Source organism: Chiroxiphia lanceolata, chromosome 3, assembly GCF_009829145.1.
Source record: "Chiroxiphia lanceolata isolate bChiLan1 chromosome 3, bChiLan1.pri, whole genome shotgun sequence".
Lineage (NCBI taxonomy): Eukaryota > Metazoa > Chordata > Aves > Passeriformes > Pipridae > Chiroxiphia > Chiroxiphia lanceolata.
In genome coordinates, this window is record NC_045639.1 from 87068884 (window position 1) to 87087651 (window position 18768).

An 18768-nucleotide genomic window follows, 5' to 3' on the forward strand; every position below is an offset into this window, starting at 1 on the left:
AGCAACAGTTTTGTTTACATGCAGTAACAAAATTACAGGAGTTATAACCAATTAGAAGTCAAGGTAAAGATTTCCACTGACTTTTGATAATTCTTGCCAAACTTATTTCCTAGGTAAACAGAGATTTGGAATCAGTTCTGTAATCACTGACCATAAGGTCCCTCTGGAAGGCTGAATAGCTCATACTTGCTTCAGAAGCAGCCAGATCTAGATTTCTGATCTTTTACATATTATATGAAGGCAAAAACTAGAAGATTTTTAACAGCTGAGCTCCCCATGTGCTGGGAGCTCCTTGTGTTCCTCCCTTTCTTCCCTTTCTCTTCGTATTTTGTGTATGACCTTCCTACCTAATTAATTGTGTATCAGTTTCCTGCAGCCCTTCAAGCTTTATGCTTTCCTATGCTTCTTTCCCTCCTTAATCCTTCTGTTCTGCACCATCTCTCACAGTGTCATGCTGTATCCTATCCTCTTTTGCCTGCTGTTTCCCTCCCATTCTGCTTTCTGTCCTCTGTTTTCCCAGCTTTATCTTTAGCTCATTCCTCACTAATTGGCAGGCGCAGGCCTTAATGAAGTCAGCCTAAACAGAAACCACTGCTGGCAGCTGGTCTTAACACTCTGCAGCAGAAGCTGCCTGAGTTCATAAGGCACATTTTCTGAACTGAACATACCAAGGCTGGTTCTCTATAGAGCAGATCATGCTTTCTGGATTCACAGTTATCTCATGCTCCAGAAGACACTGCTTTTTCCCAAGGCCAAGTCCTTGATTTTATTCTGAATTCACTTTTTTACTGTTACGGAACAACCTCAGTAGTCTCTGCTTTTCATCTCTCCCAGTCCACACCAGTACACACTCTCCACTATTTCAGAAACTACTTTTCCACTTTGAACCTGTTTTCCTCGACCACTGACTGCACAACCCTTCCTCCTGTTCTCAGCTGCTTTTCACAAACTATCTGGTCTTTTCTGCCTCCAAAGCATTCTCTTTGTTTCTACCTGTCTTCTAAATTTTCTTTTCTCTGATAGCAACATTTTACTTCCATTACAACACATTAAGCTGCTGCTTCCCATGTTCAGTTAAGCAGGTGGGGGTTATCAGGGAAACTCCTATGTTTACAGCAAGAGGATCCCTGGGATCTCTGATGTTCCTCTAAATTTGGCTTTCCTGGTATCTGAACTGCAGTGTAACTGTGATCGCAAAGGTGTTACATTTTTGATATTTGAAGTTAAGATTTAAAAATAAAGCCATCACCATGGTTTGCACTGCACATGCTTCACTTAACTAATCAGATAGACAACCAGTTACAGAATGTTTTTGGTTTTGTTTTTAAATGAAAAGCATATTTTCCCAAGCTTGCTATTTTAACAGTTTCCATTTCATTAAACACTATTTTTATGCTCAGTATCCATTACAACATGACTTTTCAGCTGAATTATTTTTTTTTAAAGTAACATATTAGAGAAACAAAAAAATTCGTATTCTGCTTGAAGTTTGCCAAAGCACATGAAATTACAAGATAACTGACGGAATTCAGTGCTAGCACAGCATTAAGTGAACATCTAAAACAAGCTGTTACCTGAGCATGCAGAACTGAAGGCACAGTCCTGGGGACATCCTACAGCCCAACCATGCTTTTTCCCCCCTTCTATACTATACTAACTTAATTTCTAAAAGTAAAAAACTTTGTTTTAAAACAATCACTTACGCTAAGACTTGAGGTTTTGGGGAGCTTTCATACCAGGAAACAGCTGATGCTGAGCTGTAGGATGTGCTGCCTGGCTGTTGTGTAATCGCATCAGATTTATTCTTTGAAGAACAGATAACATTGCAAGGAGAGTCTCTCAGAGAAGATGGAAAAGACAGACAACCAGGAGTACAGACAGGAGGCACAGTCATTACATCTTGTAGGTTTCCACTATCAATCCTTTCAGATCTCAGAGCTCTCTCTTCTGCTAAGCCATGATCCTGGTCAGCACTGGAAGCTCCATCTAATATACTATAGTCTGTTTCTTCATAATACCCATTTTCAATCATTTCTTGATCCTCCTCTTCTTCCTCATCTTGTTGGGAAGAACAAATAATTTGTTTTTCATATGCCTCCTTTTGAGGGCTAACAGGATTGCTGTTGTCCACAGGCCAAATATCTGAAATATCTGTGCTGCTTCGAGAGCCAAAATAGTTTTCGACAAGCCCTTGTTTTACCATGTCAGCACTACCGGTTGGAGAAGGATTATCTGTACCAGTTTCACTTTTAGCTATTGACAGTTCTTCGGTTGTCTCCTTTAGTTCTAAAGGCTTGTTATGTTTTCCCTCATTTGTTTTTTCAACCTCATACGCTGCATTTACAGATGAAGAACCTGAAACAATAGATGGCTCAGCCATACAAGTAATTTCCAAATGCAATTTAACTGCTTCTTCTGTAGCATCAGGATGCCTTTCAAGGTCCTGAGAATCCTTGCAGGTTGTGCCAGGGTCTGCCTGTGGGCTATAACTTTTCACATCAGTAGTTGTTTCAGATGACGACACGTCTAACTGTAATTGATCTTTTGTTCCTGAGAGCGAGGAATGTATAGACAGAGTTTTGTTATCCAAGTGCCCTGAAAATACAACACACTGTTGATTTGATGGTTTACTGTCATCACATTTTGTCAAGTCAATTGCTCCTAGATCCAATACCGTTCTGCTGTCACTTAGTTGGCATTCAGGTACAACAGATATCTTTGAATTCTCATCAGGTGACAGCTCATCATCATCTGAAGGCAGTGAATTTATGGACGTCAGGGATGACTGTATTTCACTTACAGCACTCGTACTCTCAGTGCAATGGCTTTCTACTGCATATTTTACAGCACAGTCCGCTTTTAGTAAAGGCTGAGGAAATACTCTCTCACCATTGTATGTGCTTTGCCCTTGAATATTTTCAAAAACATGATCAGGGTTGGGGTGAGTTGCAAAAGAACTTGGTTCACTTTCTACACCTGAATCTGAAAACCTAGAAGAGGCACATGTCACACTAACATCTGGTAATTTAGTCATGTCTCCACTTGCAGAAAGTTGACTTTCTTTCGTAGAAAGAGTAGGTGCATTATTTTTCATTTTTGTTAAGATGTCACTGCTATGACGACAGTTTCTCTCATGAGCATCTTCCTTTTCAAGGACTGGCTCCTGTTCTCCCGAATTAAATTTATCTCCAGATTCTGAAGGATGAAAACTGAGTGTCTGCAAATTCTCTCCGTGCACTCCACTTTGCGGAAACTCAGCCCATGATCCAATGTGAACCACTACTTTCCCCCCTTCATAAGGATTCTTATTACTTGGTTTGACCTCAATTGTCCTGACTCCTGAGGAAGCTGGCTGACCTCCATGACAACCTTCAAGTGCACCTCTCTGCTGTAAAGCACTATCTGCTTGAGTAGTTCCAGAACCTGTCTGGGAGATAGTCAGTCTATCAAAAATAGCCTCATTTTCACAGTGCACAGGACTACTTGGACCTGGTTGGTCACCTTCAATCTTGGCAGCCTTTTCCTCAGTTCCAGATGGTAAAAATGGAAGTTCTCTTTGATTTATCTGCCTGGTGCAGGTCTTTGTATCACAAGGAAATCCACCTAATGTAGGGTCCAGCCCTTCGTTAGCATTGTATGAAGGCTTGCCTTCTGAGCTTCTAGAGGCATCTTCCAGTGCTGCACTTTTCAAACACTTGTAGCCTACTAAGACCACAGAGTCCTTTGAGTTCTGTTTTATGACTTTTTTTGTGTTCTCAGGTTTCATTGTTTTCATGAGCTTAGTAACCTTAACTTTGGATTTATTTGCATCTTCATTTTTCCCTTTCAAAGCTTTTGTTAGCGTCTTTTCAGTTTCTGAATGCCAAAAGATGGAGGCACCGGTAGGTCTTATTTTCAGTTCTGGGCTAGTAAAACCAGCAACAAAACCTTCTTCAGCTTCAAATTTATCCAGTTTATTGGACTCTGCCCTTGGAAGACTCTGAACTACCAACCAGGGTACATCCAGATCTTTCACCAAAAAAGTGTGTGTGTGGGGGAAACAAAGAGAGAAAAGGATTGTTTATCAATATTATGCAGATAACTGATGCTATAAAACACTAGCAATTATAGAATGTTACACATCCTCAAAACACAAGCTAAAAAACCATATCCAAGCAAATAAACTACTCCTTTAAAGCCAGCAAGAAATTTAAAGAAAAATACTCAGGTTTTACATAATTTTTGCTTATTTCTTCAAGAAGGAAACTACTGTGAGGTGTGTTTACCTTCAGTAATTGAATCTAAATATCGATCTTCAAAGATAATAGGCAAAGAGTTCATATCCCCATCTAGTTCACTGCATTCAATAGGGAGAGGTGGAAGAGAACTGCAGAAGGAAGTATTTTTGATAGCTGCACACATCTGTAGATGACTTTGAGCACTGAAAAAAAGGAAACAGTCCTCCATGAAAAAAACCAGAACTCTTTTATTTTTACACTGACAGAAATTAGCAACAGTTTAATTCACTTTAATAGAAACTTTTCTACTAATTAGCTATTAATAATGTTAATATTTAACAACTTCTTATATAACTTTCATTACTTTAAATCTGTAGTGAGAACGTAAGTTTCTCTTCAATTTATGTATTTTTGCAAGACAAATTCTACTCAACAAAAGCTACAGGATAACAGTTCTACATCTACATACTGTGCACTTCCAGAGGTTACTCACTGTAGTTCTTGATAGGCAAGAGCAGCTTGCCTAGGATGCTCAAAACAAAAGAATGCTTCTGCAAATCTGCGCACCTGCAAGATCCAAATGAAGTTAGAGCTTATTTTACACTACATATAATTTAAAAAAATCCACCAGCATTCCTGCACATCAATGTTATTCATTTGTATGTATAATATAGACAGTTCCCTTTTTTTTGAAGTGTTCAATCTGTGTGGGAGGGAAGACGATGCCACAGACAAGACTAAAGACTGAAACAAGAATTTTAATTTGTGCACTGGATAACTTGGAATTACATTAGATTTAACTGCCTGCTGAAAACTTGATTGCCAATCAATCACCCAAATCAGGCTCACCTGAAATAAAAACACACAAAAATATTGTGAGATATTCCAATGAGAAGAAAGGAAATGACTGTTCGATGGACACTTCTGAATGAACCTGAGGATTATCTTCAGAAGTAGAAACCTATTAGATATTCTGCAGTCTCAAAATACAGAGAAGTGTTCCAAACCTTCCACAAATAGTCTTTAGCCCACAGTAAACTACTGAGCAAAAAAATCTTTTGTTGGTACATATTTCGTCTGCAAGTGATGAAGACAGTAACAGAATGTATGTTAATTATAAGCACTGTATTCAAGACTTAATTGGCTGAGGTCAATAAACAATACAATATTTAAAGAGTACTACTAATAACATAGGGGAGCATATTTTTTTACCATCCAATATGTAGTGTTAAAATAGCGTGTGAATTGTACGGAAACTTACTACAAATAAAACCACAATCAGTGTACTAAAAATGCAGTATCTAGATATCCCAAAGTTAAGTTTTTGCAAAATGAGACTTCTCACATTTCCAGTATTTTATATAAATACTAATTCATTCTATATGCATTTTATTTTTGCAACTGCCCAATCACCTGCATCAAAAGAAAGCAAATCAAAGAGAATGTGCTATGCAGTGGTTGTTGGCAACTGCTTGTGCATTAATATCAATTTGTTTGTATCAATTAAAACAAAATTTCTATCCCACTTAGAGAATCACATGTTAGTCTACTGAAAATATAATTTATTTACCAACCACTTCCTGGCGTCCTACCCCTTTATATCTTCAATATACTCTGTGTTTTCCTCTTTAAGTTATGGAATTTCCCAGACTGTGGGAGTTTTCAGTGTATATGGTGAAGCATCAGATCTAGTTTCTCTCAGCACTTTCATTCAGAACTGTGGCCAGCATCTGCATCCACCCTGAGCACAAACATGGCACTAGGAAAATCTTGTGCATTAACTGGCATCTTGTGCATTAACTGGCAAGCATCAGGCATTCAGGACCACATCAACTTTGGTCAGAGACAAGCACTTGCAGGGGAGTTCATTTTCCCTTCTGATACACCATCCAGCATACTTTCAGAAAGTACTGTTTGCATGAAGTTTATGTTCTGCAGTTTCTATAACTTCCTTTTTTTGTTTTCTTAATACAAGAAAATCTGAGGAAAAAAACTGTTCCAAGGTGCTTAAGAAAAAACTCAACCCCAAACCACAAACATTAAACCCCCAATCTCCAACCTGCTCTAGAAGCTGAAAAGTCCTCTCCCAACCTCCCAGAATTTATTTAGCTGTATTACATGAAATTAAAGTCAGTCATAACATCACCTCTAAATAGTCATGGAAAATGTTCTGAAGCAAAAAGAAAACACTAAATTCGATACTTCCTTGTAAATGCAACTTCCACTCTCAGCAGTGACAAGGAACTCAATCTGCTTTTCTTCAGAATTTGTTGTTAGGAGTTTACACGTACACATGTGAGATTAGAACTGGTGTTCCTAAGTATTCCACTGAGTTTTCCCAGCTGGCTTTTCTAAATAGACATTTGCATTGCAAATACATGATTTTGTCAGAGCTAATCCTCAATCTTTCCCCCCAGAAAGGGAGAAGACATACAATAGACTTAATAGATAATTTTTCAGCATAAATCCTAAATTTTAGAATAATTGATCATGAAGGGTGGACGTTATTATTCTAAACTAAGCAATTTAAAAATGAATTTAAGATCCTAATCAGTCAGGTAATAGTTACAGGAACGTTGCCAAATTAGTAGATTTCTGTGGTATATGTCATGAAAAGAGACACAGCTGTTTCCCAGGAAGCAAGCAAGGTAGTTTTGAGTTTAGATGTGAGCACTTTACCACATAAAGTAACCGGAGTTATATGGAGACCAAATTTTTAGAATTCTGCCACTCTTTCAAACAGAGAAGTAAGGCTTTTTTTCTGTTTTCAATAAATCCCAGTAATTCCAGTGCTTTTGAAGAAAATCCGACTGCCAGCTCCAGACAGCTTTGAGAAGAACAGCACCACTATAAAACTAGTTGAAAGCAGGCTCAAAAAGTCCACATAAGTCTATATTAAAGAAAGAAAAAAACCTCATTCAACAGGAGTTCATGATGTTTGATCAGTGCTTAACTTATTGAAGGACTGAGGCATTTGCTACAATGCTGTTAAATGGGCTCTGCAGAACCAGAACGACTCCCAGCTGGTGCCACTGACACAGGTGCTACTGGCTTTTGCTGACTCCACAATGACTTTGCAGGAGGGAATTGTATCTGCTACTCCTAATCCCTACAGACTTGCTAAAAGTATGGTTTTTAAGGTCCTCCCAATGTAAACAGAAGACTTTTATATAAAAACTGCTGTGGAATATACATTGTGTCTCCACACATTTATTACTAGCAGTCAGAAATCTTAGTTTTTCTCCTATTTTAGGACTAGTGAAACTGAAAGAAATAATTCTGGAAGAGTACGTTTAGACCTACCAGAAGATGTCACTAGGGAACAGAGATGAACCAGTTTAGTGTTCAAACATTTGGTAATATAAAGTAACATACTCTGGGCAGTTTTTTCAATAAAACACAGTTGTAAACCTTATCAGCATGATAATGTAGTTGACAGTTACAGTATACCTGAAGTGTTCCTGACTTTTTAATGTAGGAACATTTCAATTACTATTCCGAGTATTTGAAAATAGTTAAATATTAAAACATTTAAGTAAACATGAGTAAAATTATTAAAATAATAATTTAAATACTTAAACAACACTTCAGCAGAAATACATGTTTTATAAGCATGTATGCAAAGAGGGTGAAAGCCATTTGACCAAATACAGGTGGCGGGTATTTCCAGGGGGTATTTTAATATACCACCACAAAATAACAAAAAATACCACAAATAACACAAAACCAATCAGATTAATCACTCTCTAAAAGGGTTCATTCATTTTAGATTAAAAATAAAAACTTTCCCAGGGAGAAATTTCCTGTGGAAGTACAGTCTGGAAATATTGCAAGAAGAAAAGATAAAAAAAATGAGATTTAGCATCCGGTAGCGAACACATCAGAGTATCCGTTTCCAAAATAGAAAAGGTTTAATCAGAGGAACAGAATTTTGTATACAACAAAACTTTATTACCAAAAGGGCAGATAAGACTCTTAAGATGAGAAGTATTAGGTCATCTTTAGCCTGGAGAAAAGGCTCAGAAGAGACCTTATCGCTCTCTGCAACTATCTGAAAGAAGGTTGTAGCAAACTGGGATTCAGTTTCTTCTGCCATGAAAGGACAAGAGCAAATGGCCTTAAGTTGCACCAGGGGAGGTTTAGACTGGATAATAGGAAAATTTTTTTCACAGAAGGGCTTGTAAAGCATTGGAACAGACTGCCCAGAGAAGTGGTGGAATCACCATCCCTGTAAGTGTTCAAAAAAACATGTGGATGTGGCACTTGGCAACATGGTGAACATGGTGGTGCTGGGTTGACAGTTGGACTTGATGACCTTAAACATATTTTCCAACTTCAAAAATTCTATGATTCTAAATATGAACATAGAATCTCTCAAGAGAAGAACTAGTAGGTCATCTTTCCAATCTCAACTAAATTTAATACCCATAAAACCTGCATCATTTGGTATGTGCAGATAAGGGCTCTAGTGAAACATCATCATTGTACATTTCCTGAAGTAAGGTTATACAAACTCTCAGAATATAAATTCTCAGGAGAATCATAAGGTATCCATAAAAGTATAGTGACAGATAACAAAAGAAGTGAGTGTAACAGCAACTCAAAAGGACACGGGTCATGCAACCATTTCATAGGTCATGAAATCAAATTATAATTTTTTTTTCTAAAAAAAAGGGAGGAAGAGAACTCGTATTCAAATATTTTGCAAACTGGAAAGCATCACAGAAATACTTTTAATATGTGCAATATCCCAGTTTACACGGTATAATTAAATACTTTGATTTATACTCCCTACAATAATTGCAGTAAAATTCAATAATTAAGGTATTTATGAGTTAGGGAAGATGACTTACATCACAGATTTTAAAAAGAACCACATATAAGAAGCTGAATACATAATCATTAGCAGTATCTTTTCTGGAGTAGTAAAGATTAAAATATTCATTCTTCCTTTTGTTTTATTAATTATAAACTCCTACAAACAGTAATATATAAGCAGCCTAATGCAAATGCAGATTAAGTGAAACAGTTTTCTTGTTTCATACCTTCCACCAGTTAATTTGAAGGATTTCAGAATTTATAGGAAAGGTACAGAAAGGTATGTAAGATTCACAGACAGTAAAATGATCACTTTCCTATGGGTAGCACATCTAACAAATAAGCCTTGCATTTTTTCTGAAAGGTTCCATTTATTCTCCAGAATAGGCCATTTCCACAACCATGGCTCCCTCATTAAACAATGTGATTTATCAAGTAAGAGTAATGCTTTAGTTCATACTTGAATATATTTCACTATGGGAACCAGCACTGCAGCAGTTTTGTGTGCAGAGAGCCCACAGCAACTGTGCGCACACACACACACACACACACACACACTCACACACACACTCACACACTCACACACTCACACACACACACACTCACACACTCACACACACACACACTCACACACTCACACACACTCACACACACACACACTCACACACTCACACACACACACACTCACACACTCACACACACTCACACACTCACACACTCACACACTCACACACAGACCAACTGTGTGCACATGTACTCACTATAGATGGTTTTATATATATAGACACGTACTCATATGCCAGACCATGCACATCTCTTCTTTTCTAAAATCCAACTTAACAGACTTTTCAAAGCTTGTGAATGTTATAAATTCTTAGTTCAGAAGGAAATGCATTTTTTTTTATGATGTAAGCAGGCAGCCTAAAGGCAGCAGAGAAGTAAAATACAGGGTGGGCACTAGGCATGGCTCCCACAGAGAAATACAACAGTTTGCACAAATGTAACTTATTCTACAGAGTGCAATCTGCCTTCTGAACTGCATTTCTTATTCAAGAGAACAGTGAATTAGTTGGTTCATAAACATATTTTAGGTATTATATTCTAAGAATATTATAATTATACACAAGGTAACAAATGCAACACTCACAACAGCTCCCTTTATGATTCCAACCAACTTTTACAACTATAACTAGAAAAATTATAGAGTCTCATTTTGATACACATTTCTGTAACAATGTGTCCTAGTAGCCTAAGAACATGCCTAAATCAATACTTACTCTTAACGTGTGATGCTCTTGTGCTAGTAAAGCTGTGACCTCCTCTTGTAAGGTAATGACCTCCAGAAATTGCCCCCAGAGAGCCATCAGAAGTGAGCAAAGCTGAGCAAGATTCATATTTATAAGTTCTGCCAGTTCATCAGGATTTTCCATTTTCTGAAGTCAGAAAAAAATAGTTACATGATTCACTGATAAAACCATAATGTATAGACAAGAATTAAGAAAAAAGAAGTGTCCTTTATCTTAATGAGAATTTTCATTTAAAACCAACTTCCAAATGAGAACTGTTTTGACTAAGTATCAGAACTGAATCAATTCATGCTACAACAATAACAGATTATTTTATGTTGTATTAAATATTATCCAGTTGCCTTTTAGAATTAGGACTCCTGACCATAAATTAAAGCAACAATTCCATTTATGGCAAAGATAACTGAGTTCAACTGCTGTATTTTCTAACATGCAGTTTTCTAGCATACAGTGTGCCTGAAAGGAACAGGAATCAGGAAACCAAAAATCAATACTTGCTATGTTCGTCCAACTTTTTTATTAAAGTAAAAATTTAATAAAGACATCTCCATTTTAGAACAGTCACAACTCACAATAACCTTTGTAAGATGCTATATACCTATGTACACTTTAAGCATAGTCAGGAAGCAGTGTTACAGCACAGGCTTCCTAGAACCAGAGCACACCAAGACAAATTCAGTGTGAAACAAGTTTTTCTTTCTTAACAATGTACTGTAATCCTGTGACACAGTCCCACACCAGTCAATTGTACACTGCTAGGCTTATGTTCCCTGCCATTTTAGAAAAAAATACAGTTTTTCAGAAATTCACTGCAGGTACATAAGGCACTGAGGCAAAGGATTTAAAAAGAAAAGATAGTAAAGACCCAACTCTACCAATATTAAAAAGCAAGTAGAAAAAAGGACTGAAAATATTAAAATACCAACTTAACAAGTGAGAGTGGAAATAAGAGAAACTTTTGATGCGAACCACACAAAAGAACAGAAAAGAGATAACAGAAAAAACATAAACATACTTTAGCAAGCTAAGGGAGAAATTAAAGAATTCAGGGAAGCTATGTAAATGTAAAAAATATTTTAATACATAGAGTAAGGTTATTAGTTGCCCATAGAGAGATTACAAAGCGCTGGCTTTGTGTCCAATTATACAAATTACATCCTTTTAAAGGCAGTATTACATTTTCTTGCAGTTATGCTACTGCTACTGTAACAAAAGGTAAGCCCACTGCTCTTCCAAAGCTGGGCAGATGGCCCACTCAGCAGCAAAGCAGGGATAATCTTTTGAAAAAGTTTTAAAACCTGTTATTTAAACTTCGTTGTGACAAGGAAATTAGCTATTCAACTGGGGCTAGTTCTGACTATGGAAAGAGTTGGGGGAGACAAATCTAAGTAATCTGAAGTACAGTGTATCCTTGAGAATGCTGAGAAAACAGGAAAAGGAGACAATAACAGAACAAGTCCTTCCGGATGAGGGGATCATTTGCAGAATCTGCTTTTGTGCAACCTACTACTACTGCTTGATCTTGTAACACTGTTATCTGATACCATCAAACCCACAGAATTCAAATTCTAAATGTAGTAAGTTCAAAATGTGATTTTCTTACAAGTAATCCACCTTTCTATAACCTACATTTGTATGATATGCAGAAGTTACCATGGCTACTACTGACACACTAAGTCAGTTAACTTTTGGTGTCAGTTGAGCAGTTTCTCTTTGCGGGAAGAATTTAAATAAGTGTTTGCTGTTATCCCTGAAACAGTTTATTCCCAAGCATATGAAATCACCACCCTCTACTCTTCTAGTTATTTCACATACTTAATACATTAAAAAATTGTACCTTTACTTCCTCACACAATTCTGTCAGACGAACTTCTACATCTATGTTTTCTGGAAAGATGAGAGGACACATCTATGAGTAACACACTTTCCAAGTTGCAAAGTGAAACCAATTATATCACCAAACAATTTTAAAACATTAAAAAGAACCCATCAAATAAAACTTGGAAGTCATAGTAAGTGCCACAGCCAAGTAAACGGTAAACTTCCACTAAAACATTTTCATAGCAGTTTCTGAGACTGAGGACAGAACACAATAAAAAAAGTTTGCAATTATCAGGATCACTTATCAGGATATGCTGTCAAGGATACCAATTTTCCATTCAAAAATGAAATTTGAAAATAGTGTAATTTAGATGATACACTTTGCAGATTATTCATTTAGAGCTGCTCAGCTATTCAGCAGCGTCATCATTCACAACCAAGGTAATACAATTCCTCTCCTACCAGATTTTCCAGAGAAACCTTATTCTAATATCATTATTCTACAGGTATATTATTTATCTGATTTGCAAGCTACATGAATAAAAATAAAATTCTTTAATTCTCGGAGGAATCATAGTTTAGTCAAATAAAACTGTTCTTTAACTGATCTTTCTCTCAATATCTCAATGTTAAGAGCAAATTTGTCTTCCACAGTATGGCAGCTTAAACTGCATCTGAACCTTGAATGACTCATTTATGAAGAAAACAGATTTATTCCTTTATGTAGATGTTTTTCCTTGTTTATCATTCCTGTTGACTTAAGGGAATCTGATAAATTAAAAAATAATTTTGTACTAAGTTTTATTTCCTTCTACATCTGAGGCACCAGTAACAAGGGAATAATTTATAAACCCCAAAATGGTCTGTAACAAGTATTTCTTTTTCATTTTTGAAACACAATATCAAGGAAAAAGACTACAATTTTTCTTGAAAACACACACCAACAAAACATTCCTTGAAACCCACAATAATAAGCTTAGGATACAGATAATCAACACAGGTTTACAGAACAGCAACGATGTGTTTACTCAAGTTATCTTTGAATTATACAACCTAGATTTGTAAGTATACATGGATTTTCAAGTAATTGTATCCAACATACTTAGGTTTAAACTTAATGCCACACAAATTAACTCATACAACTCAAAGTTCTGAGAAAATACGCAAATTGAAGGAATGCATGAAGTTCTCAGAAACAAATTTACAAAAGCTGTTGGAAGAAACTACACATACCTGTATTTGCTACAGAGCATTTGATGACAATTATTCCGAAAATATATGAAAACAGCTTAAAATATGATACTACTTTTGGTGTGGCCAAATTTTGTCATTAGTGAAAAATTAAATGGTTTATTTATGACAAAATACTGATTATTTATCTTGTTTGTCACACTTCAGTTGAGAACAGGCTTGTTGAACAAGATTTAAAACTCTGAAATCTAAAATCGCTACAGAAAACCCCAAACTACAATGCTATATTAAGAAAAAAAAAAGGAACTGTGATAATACAAGACAAAAGGAACTCAAGCACTAAAATGTAATGTTCACCCAGCAACTATCTGATGCAATTTTGCTGACACTGCTAAAAAATAGTTTTTTCTTTTTACAACAAAACCAAAATGCAGCTGAAGATGATTAAGCTGGTGACCTCCTATGAGACTGAAATGCCATTATATCCTTTTCCAATCAGAAACTTCCTTGTGCTTAAACAGCATGTCATCTTTTGTTCAGCATCAGGCCAACACTGACACTCTCCAAAGGGAGAACTGGCCATGCAGATATGGACAAATGCACCCTAAGCTCTGGTAATGTCTTGTGTAGTGTTTGGAAGAATCAAATCTTGAGATACTAGAAGCAACTTGAAAGATTTCTCAGAAAGAAAAGCTATTAGTCTTTAATTATCTAAAAAAAAAATAAATAAAAGACTGTATTGAATTAAATGAAACTACATTTTTTAGCAATTTCTTTTAATGTTGATGACTGACTGAATTCTTCAGTCATTTTTGTTTAGTAAAGAAGAACAATGCTAAACCAAAGAACAGCAATAATGTCTCATTTTATTATCTATATTCAGCCTAGAAGTAAGTAGCTCAATTCTGCAGACTTCAGAGTTTATCATATGTTCAAAATGGCTGAATAGTAAAATACTGTTCCTGTCTATAAAAGAATGTAATATTTTATATCATTATTAATAATATAATATTTTATAGAATCAATAAAAATCTGAGGGGTTATATCACCTGCTTTGAAAACATACCTAGGTAGGCGTCTCTCTGGGTTCGTGGATATTTTCTTCTGAGAAGGCGTTCATAAAGGACCTGCATGCTGGCCTTGGCTAGTTACAGGGATTGCACACACATGACTAGTTACTACACTCTGGTTTTCATCTGTGATTTATTATTTGCCTTAAAGTTAGTAAAAGAGCTTATTGCTAGCCTAGCAATTAGTGCAGTTAGACCAGTACATGAAAATAGACCATTTTAGTGTAGTTTCTAGAGTGTCACTTGTGATACACATTAAGGTAGCATTTTTTTATTTCCTGAAACAAGTAATACTTAAATGCTCAATTACACTTATCAAGTCCAACAGCTGTCTGCACATGCTTCTGCAAAATCACTCTCGTGTTAAAATTATATGACAGAGCAACAGCAAAGCAAACAGAAGAAACAAAATTAGAGAGATAATAATTTAAAACAAAAAAAGTAATGATTCTGGAGTTTAAACAGGACTAGATATTCTCTTCTGCAATGCCCATTTAAACTTCACAGATAAAATATCCGCTATAAAATAGTTAATTTAAAAATTAAAAAAAATTGAGAATGACAGTTTTGTACTTTGTGAGGTTCAGTGAGCTTCAATTTCTTTACAGACATTTCAGAAACACAGCTTTTTTTTTTACTGTTGATAGATTTTAGAGAAATTAGTGTTAATGGTAGGCATTAGTTATTTTTCATAAGCAAAAAGTAAGAATTAGTATTTACATTATTAGTACTTTTTATTACATCAATTGTCCCAATCAGTATATATATAAAATAACTGAAATAAATGAAAAAGATATTTACAAATACAAAAAAACAAAGTAATTCTAGAAGAGACATAATAAAAATAAAAAAATCAAACCCACAGGAAACAAACTCTCAGCACAGCACATACAATGAATGTTAAATGTAAGCTGTAATATTCTCTTCAGATATTTATTTTGAGTATTTCTGTTCAAACTTTCATTCCCAAAGGTAAGCTAAATTGAAAGATATAACCCAAGTATGCAACTCGGTGGCTGGCTTTTTTCTATTATTTATATATATTGTGAAGGAATGTTTTAAGGGAATTGAAGGTCCTGTCTGAAACACTTAAGCATCAAGATTTAGTCTAAGCCTATCCTTACAATAACAATAATGCCATCAGACTCTATTGAGCTGATGGAGTGTGTCCAGGAGGGCAGTGGAGGTGGTGAAGGGAGCACAAGTTCTATGAGGAGCGGCCGAGGAAGCTGAGGTTCTTTAGCAGGGAGAAAAGGAGGCTCAGGGGAGACCTTACTGCTCTCTGCAACTACCTGAAAGGAGGGTGTAGCCAGGTGGGGGGCTCAGCCTCTTCTCCCAGGAAACTAGTGACAGGTCAAAAGGAAATGGTCTCAAGCTGCACCAGGGGAGGTTTAGATTGCATATTATGAAAAATTTCTTCACTGAAAGGGTGATCAGGCATTGGAACAAGCTGCCCAGGGAAGTGGTGGAGTCACCATCCCTCGAGGTGTTCAAAAGGCATGTGGATGTGGCACCTGGGGATATGGTTTAGTGGTGAACATGGTGGTGCTGGGTTAATGCTTGGACTCCATGATCTTTAGAGGTCTTTTCCAACCTAAACGATCCTATGGTTTTATGATTTCGAAAAAAATACATTTGGACCTTAAAAGGAAGACTAAGAGCTGAGTTATTCCTTTAATAAGGTGTTTCCCTCCATATTAAGATAACTGACACAGATGTTCTTTGCAGCGTGTTGCAGTACTTCCATAAAGGAAAAGCCTCAGTTTCTAGTATTTTTCTACAGATTTCTGATATACTCCGTCAAAAAAATTTCTTCCCCTAAAAAGTTTTGTATTTTGTAATACACAAGTGAAACATTTGTTTGAATCATTAATTGACCATATACATTTTTAAAACAGCTTTCGTATCTCAATTGCTAACCTTACTGTTTCACTATGCTTAGTTTTGACAATGGTAAAGTTAAACAATACAAAAATCAATGAATGCTGTCTACATGTAAATTCCAAAAGTCAGAACATGACTAAAAAAGGTATATGCTTGCTGAGAAAAAAGTCTAAATCATTCTTTCCAATGTCAATGTACTTTCCTTTTTTACTTGCACTGCTCTTCTACTTCACAAATTGAGACTTGGCTCTCTAATGTATCTGCATTCTACAGAAATGTAATGTACATGTGCATTTCCATACATTTCATTTAATGCTTTTGCAGTTATTTTCATCAAATGTGGTTAACTAGAAGTCTTCGTGGTACCTAAATCTGTTTAAAAAGTTACAATATAAACTGAGCCAGCAGCAATTTTTTCTTGTAGGTCTTTTTTCAGATAAGTTTCCATTAAAATATTCTTCTCAAATCAAAAGCTTACAGAGCTACATATTTTTGTACAAATATGCAAAGTTTCCATATAACAAACAAAGAAGTGCAGTGTGCTACTTGGATTAAGAGCTTCTCTGACTTTCTCACCACTAAACATACTGATTTGAAATAACTGCACAAATCAAGACCAACAAGAAAAGATACACTTGCATATACTTAGGCTCTTATCGCCTTATTTTATTAATAAGGTGACAGTACTTCTTTCTACTTTATTTTTTCTTCAAGCAAAAATATTTTAGATATACCAGATGCATGAGATTGGTGACAGTTTAGTCTAGAAGAGTGTATTCTTAATGAACATTGACAAGAAAGTGATGCATTTTATTAAACTGAACATACCCAGTTCAATTCGGTGAGAAGAGGGGAGCTCCTTTGTTATCATAATGAAATAGCTGTGTAACCCTTTGAAAGCAAGCAGTAAACTGGCACAAAGTGTATAGTGGAAATTGTAAGCATGGCTGAGGAAAGATTCTGAAACAACAAAGCTGCAACCCTAAAATAAAGAAAAACGGCACACATTAATTTTGTACAATAAATGAAGTGTTAGGAGAATGACTAAAAAAGATAAACAATTGCCTCTTTTCACAAACTTCTCACTTTTGTGATTTTCAATGGATTGCAAGACATTAAAAAAGAAGTTTAAACGCTTAATATTGTAAGCTTTCCACCTGTATGTTCCTGAAGCATGGAACACAGCCTTTTGGAACAATTTTTCTTATTTCCCTTATCACATGGCATCTCAAAGTAACTCCAACAAAATTCATTCTTTATCAAGTAATATTCCTGCAGAAAAGATAATATTCTCACCTCCCAACAGAATACAAATAAAATCTTAAACTGATATAGTCTTACGTCTGCTGATAACTGTTTTGTGTAGTTATTGCCAAAGACCACACTTTCAAGAGAAGGAATCACAGAGTCCCTGTTTTGTGCTGGTGCATTCCTGTTCAACCATGTATTCTTCACTGGGCGAGGAAAACTGCAAAAAGCACAAATGAATTGATAATTTGAACATACTACGCGTCACCAAGCTATCGCAGTTAAAACAAATCCTTGATTTTTCTTGAAAAGTAGTAGAAACAAGGACCCTCGGTAAGATCCTGTAAGTTCCTAGATGGTGGTCTGCTCTTACAGAACCCTTCACAATGACCCAGATACCTCAATTAAGTCTCTGATGCTGTGCCAGGGGAGCAGTGCTTCTAAAGTAGTTCTCTTCAAAACAGGTCTCCAACTAGTTGGAGAAATTTAACAAATTATTACTCTCAGCTGTTCTGTGGCCATCTCTCACCATGAAGGTCAGCAGACTAGGCCAGGAGATCGTGGAACCTCTTCCTCGTTATTTCTAAGGCAAATCTCAATGAATTTAAACAATATTCCTGAAAGTTTAAGCCATAGAGATAAATTCTGAACTATAACAGGTAAGAAGTGTTCATTTTCTGCCAACTTTGCTGTGGGGACTTTACCTCTTAAAAATGAAGCAGTAGCAAGATGTTGAAAAGCTGTCACACAAACTGCCATTGCTGTTTTCCTAAGGGATGCCTGACCTCTGCCTACTGAGGAGGAGATCCCATCCTGAACCCCTGGGAGAACAGAGCAAACTGCAACAGTAGCCTTGTGAGAAGAACCAGAAAAAATGAATGAAAAATAAATGAATGCAGAAAGTGAGGACTATTAAGTAACGGGCAGAAATAAGCAATGACAGGTTAATAAAAAAGAGTAGATTGCACAGGCCTTCAGGGCTGTAATCAAGTAAAATTAGCTCCTCTCTTTCAATGGAAGTGTTAATACTGGTTGTTCACAGAGAAAGTGAACCTGGATGATACTCTGAAGAACAAAACACTCAAAAAGTAAACCCCCTATAGGAAAGGAAGAGGTGCCAATAATGTAAGCATGATCCAAACAGAGGAGCAAAACTGTCACCCATGAAAGCCCAAAGGATGAAGAGGAGTGATGCCTGCAATTTTCAGGTTT

At 36.1% G+C, this 18768-nt stretch overlaps 1 protein-coding gene across 6 annotated transcripts in view; it reads right to left on the reverse strand.

Annotated features, from left to right (window-relative positions):
• FAM135A (family with sequence similarity 135 member A) overlaps positions 1–18768 on the reverse strand; it is an 87134-nt gene that overhangs the window by 17122 nt on the left and 51244 nt on the right. For 5 of the 6 annotated variants that reach the window (XR_004356467.1, XM_032684629.1, XM_032684630.1 and 2 more), the window contains 8 exons: positions 17650–17776; positions 17137–17290; positions 14421–14498; positions 12180–12229; positions 10313–10468; positions 4711–4784; positions 4266–4420; positions 1704–4008 (listed from right to left, as the gene is read on the reverse strand). Coding sequence is in view for 5 of the 6 variants with exons in the window: in XM_032684629.1 (XP_032540520.1) it covers positions 1704–4008; positions 4266–4420; positions 4711–4784; positions 10313–10468; positions 12180–12229; positions 14421–14498; positions 17137–17290; positions 17650–17776 (3099 nt within the window). In the remaining variant the exon portion in view is untranslated. The remainder of the gene's footprint in view (positions 1–1703; positions 4009–4265; positions 4421–4710; positions 4785–10312; positions 10469–12179; positions 12230–14420; positions 14499–17136; positions 17291–17649; positions 17777–18768) is intronic. The other variant, XM_032684633.1, reaches the window with a different exon arrangement.